Below are 4076 nucleotides of genomic sequence, written 5' to 3'. Positions count from 1 at the left end.
ACCAGGGTTAGGACTAGGTTTAGGACTAGGTTTAGACCAGGGTTAGACCAGGTTAGGACTAGGTTAAGACCAGGTTCAGACGAGGTTAAGATGAAGTTCAGACGAGGTTTAGACAAGGGTTAGACGAGGCTTAGACTAGGCTTAGACTAGGTTTAGATGGGTGGCAGAGGAGGATGAAGACCTGGAAAACTTGATCTTCAAGTGATGGGGACGTCCTGATCAGGTCTCATTTAGTATCAGAAAAGAAAACTTGTAGGATCATGTTCTAAAACACAATAAATGAAGAATACTACGAAGGCCTTAATTAAAAATGTCACCGGAGGAGGAACTTTTAATGAAAAGAGGAGCTCATCTGTTGACTAAAACCTCCATGTTTGTGCTGCCCAGTCATGGGTTATCGATGGACTGTGCGGGCAGTTCCTGATTGTTCAGATTACTCAGCGTTCCTACACACCTCCTCAGTAACAGGAGGGAGCAGCTTGGATGCAGAAATGCAGCATTACTGAGATATGTAGCTGTCAGTCAGATAAACTGGACCCATTTGAATACCTTTAATGTGTTTTAAGTGTGTGTTATCAGGTTGGGACTCGGTATCAGCAGAACATTTAATGACTCAGACTGGATCAGGACCTCTCCAGCACGAAGCCTTCTGTGTTTGAACAAGGAGCGGCGTGACGAATGGCAGGTCAGCGTCAGGTGGGAGGAAACCCGGCAATTTGATAAGGAGGAGGGGTTAACCAGGGAAGGACTGAAATGATGAATAAGTGGCAGCAAGGAGGAGGTGAAGGCCAGGAAGAGAGAGTGAATCAGCTGAGGGCGATAAGGAGCAAGAGATGAGGTCAGGGGCAGGTTAAAGGGGCAAAAACAGGAAGGCCGGCACCAAAACACAGCTCTGAGATTAGAGAGGGGTCGCTGGCAGGAGCAGAGTGTTTTGTCTCGGGGAGGTGTTGAGAGGGTCGACCTGCTCACCCTGAGGTCAGCGGCGCTCTGCTGCAGTGTTTACTGTGAGCGCCGCTCCTCTGGATCAGAACGCTCACAGCTGTTTTCTCTGGACCGGGACACGAGGTCACACACGCCGAAGCTGCTCTATCCATCAGAGCGGTGTCGCAGCTCGCTGAGTGACGGCCGCTGGGCACAGGAGTGGGTTTACCATCAGTGGAGAAAACCTGAGGGTCCGGCCCAGTTTGCTGTACTGGGAGGGAGGAGGTCTGGAAAATCACAAACAGGCTGATTGTTACATGTGCAGAAGGACTCGCGCTCACGCTGGCTCGTAGCGCTCTCATTTATTTTTCTTGCAAACCTGGATGAGGAATCCCATTTGCAATCAAGACCTCCACTTTCTCCCTGTCTCCTCCTTCCCTCTTTCTCTTTTCCATGTTTAAAGTCCACGATTTTCCACCCTGAACAATACTCCTTTGTTCCTCTGCACGCTGGGAAACGTGGGCAGAGTCCTGGTGGATGTAAACACAGGCCTGAAGCCCAGCACGCTGAGAGGAGCACAGGCAGCAGTTACTCCGTCATACTGGTCTCACTGGTTGGACTGGGAGCTCTGAGCTGCATCAGTCCACTTAAAGTCCACCAGAACCTCCTCAGAACATCTGGTTCTGTATCTGCAGCACCTTTATCTACTGACCAGAGTTCTACCTTCAGACTGTGAATGTTCCAGAGGTCCAGGTCCTTGAAGTCCACAGAGGAGGGTCCAGATTGATCACTTTAATGGACTTTTTCCATCATTTCTGAGCCTCAGAACTTCATCAGTCCAGCAGATAGACACATGACATTTAGGAGGAAGAACACATCTGGGTTCTGGTAGAACCTGACACCAGATCAGTTCTACATCCATCCAGGTGTCTCAGTCTGAACCCTGTGTCTGGGTCCTGGGAGCATCAGTATTATGGGCTGTATCGTAGTGTGAACAGTCAGACTGCTCATCGTCTGTGTGTCTACCTGCTGTGCTTTAAATCCTCTCGTCACCTGTTCAGTCTGACCTCTACCTGTAGGTGTTGTTCTTCCTGGACGTCTGTCTTCTTCTCTGTCTCGTTTCTGAGTCGGGTCACTGACTCGGTGTCGGTCCGGCGTTTGACCTCTGTGGTCTCTGAGGGAGAACAAAGTGTAGATGAAGAGTTCACAGCAGCTCCTTTGTTCTGGCCTCATTGTTCAGCTGAGGGCCAAACTGGGAATTAAAGAATTACGGAAGAGAACGTGGCTCAGAAACACCATCATCATCTCCACTGGTCTCCACTCCACCGGTTTGTTTTCAGAGGACGCTGTTCAGCCAGCAGAGCCAATCAGAGCCACAGCCGAGCTTCAGCACAGAACTGGCTGCTGGTTCTGTAGCTTCAACACACTGAGCTTCATGTCTGCATGTGTTTGATATTTAATAGAGAAAATCTACATATACGAAGGTTGTATGTTTAGAACATTGAAGACAAAATGATCTGAAGAAAATCTGGTTGATTCTGCAAAAAGGAGAAATAATATGGACGACAACATGAAGAGAAAAAAGAAGTACAGTAATGTAATGTGGAGTTTCAGTAATTCACAGTTTTGTAAATTCATACATAAAAAAGCTCATTAAACCATTAAAATGTTCATGATAGCAGTCTGTGTTCTCGGTTCATGTTTCACATTTTGAAATATGTGCTGTTGTAATTTGGAGTTAGAAATATGAAATTGAAAAGATGTATTGATTAGTAATCGGAGTCAGGAGAACACTGGTCATGTGATAATCTCAGTGTTTTACTTTAAATTGTTAGTTACAGATTTTCTCTGTTTTGTTAAATTCCAGCTGGAATCCAGTAAAATCACAGAAAAGGCAGAAATTTGGATCATATTAAAAACACCCTGTGGATGCTGCAGTCGTTCCTTTATCAGTGTTTGACTGTGAAATTAAAAACTGTTTTAAAAATAGAATTATTTGACAAATATTTGCCGTTATTTTCAGGTTTGTCTTCAGTTGTTGAGCTTTACAGTGTGTCACAGTGTTTTCCTGTAGTTTCATGTGTGGACTCGGTCCTCATGACTAGGATCTGAACTCGTCGTGTCTCTGACTGTCTTCAAACGGCTCCAACACAGTGCCGGCAGACCGAGGCTCTGATGGGTCCAGTGAGCGTTATCACACTGAGATACGGCAGCAAAAATAGACCACACGCTCAGCAGCAGCGGTGGTGGTGGTGGTGGTCTGCTGACGGGCCGCTTATCTGCCCTCCCCAGGGCAGTTATCTCACCGTTGACCGGGGCAGTTAGCTCTGAGCTCACCGCTGACCGGGGCAGATAACCGGCATAGAGCTTCTGTGTCAGGGAGGAGATACAAGCCTTTAGGTCTGGTGTCGGACCAGAGACTCCAACAGAACCAGTATGAACCATCAGAGGCTGGTTCTGTGGCAGCCACGTGACCTTCAGTTCCTTCAGTGGTTCTGACGTCGGTTCGGACCAACATGGTTCAACAGGTTCTGCTGCATCCAGATCAACTGTACATGAAAACCTGTATATTTTCTGCCTTAACGTTTTCATACCAAGCATAAAAAATGTTTTATGTGAACCCTGAAGACGCTGCGTGGGATTCAGCTGATGTTTGAACATAAACACATTAAAAAAGGATCATGGATTCCTTGAAAACGGACTAAAACATCTTCTGATGGTGCTGACAATAAAAAGTGATGAAGTTCATCAGCAGTTAGTCAGAGAGCTGATGAAAGTCACAACACATGAATAAATGAAACCAACAGCAGCGTCTGTGCTTGTTGTCATTTAGATGAGCTAGTTTTATCTTTATTGTTGTTGTTGTTTTGTGTAGGACATGTGTTATCCCTTATCTCTACAGTCAGTGAATGAACAGAGGTCTTGTTCTTCACACACATACCAGCTGAACATTTCTTCGTTAACTTCTGTTTAACGGTTTCCTGACAGTTTTCAGGTTTGAAACAGTGTTCATGTGACTTTGACGGCGCCTCTGTTGGACCTGTGGCGTCCCGTCCATCCGTCCGTCCTCCGTCTGACCTGCCGTTTGTGTTTTAGGGTTTGCGTGATGTGTTTGAGAACTACTACAGAAAGCAGAGGAGGAAACAGGCTCGGCT

At 46.5% G+C, this 4076-nt stretch overlaps 1 protein-coding gene across 1 annotated transcript in view; it reads left to right on the top strand.

Annotated features, from left to right (window-relative positions):
* The window catches only part of LOC103362405 (exocyst complex component 6B-like), a 53980-nt gene that overhangs the window by 28256 nt on the left and 21648 nt on the right, over positions 1-4076 (top strand). The window contains exon 9 of the mRNA XM_008288750.1: positions 4018-4076. This exon is cut by the window's right edge and continues 20 nt beyond it. Coding sequence (XP_008286972.1) covers positions 4018-4076 — 59 coding nt within the window. The remainder of the gene's footprint in view (positions 1-4017) is intronic.

This window comes from Stegastes partitus, unplaced genomic scaffold, assembly GCF_000690725.1.
Source record: "Stegastes partitus isolate 25-593 unplaced genomic scaffold, Stegastes_partitus-1.0.2 Scaffold573, whole genome shotgun sequence".
Classification (NCBI taxonomy): domain Eukaryota; kingdom Metazoa; phylum Chordata; class Actinopteri; family Pomacentridae; genus Stegastes; species Stegastes partitus.
The sequence above is the reverse complement of the archived record's forward strand: the minus strand, read 5'-3'. Positions and strand labels throughout refer to the sequence as shown.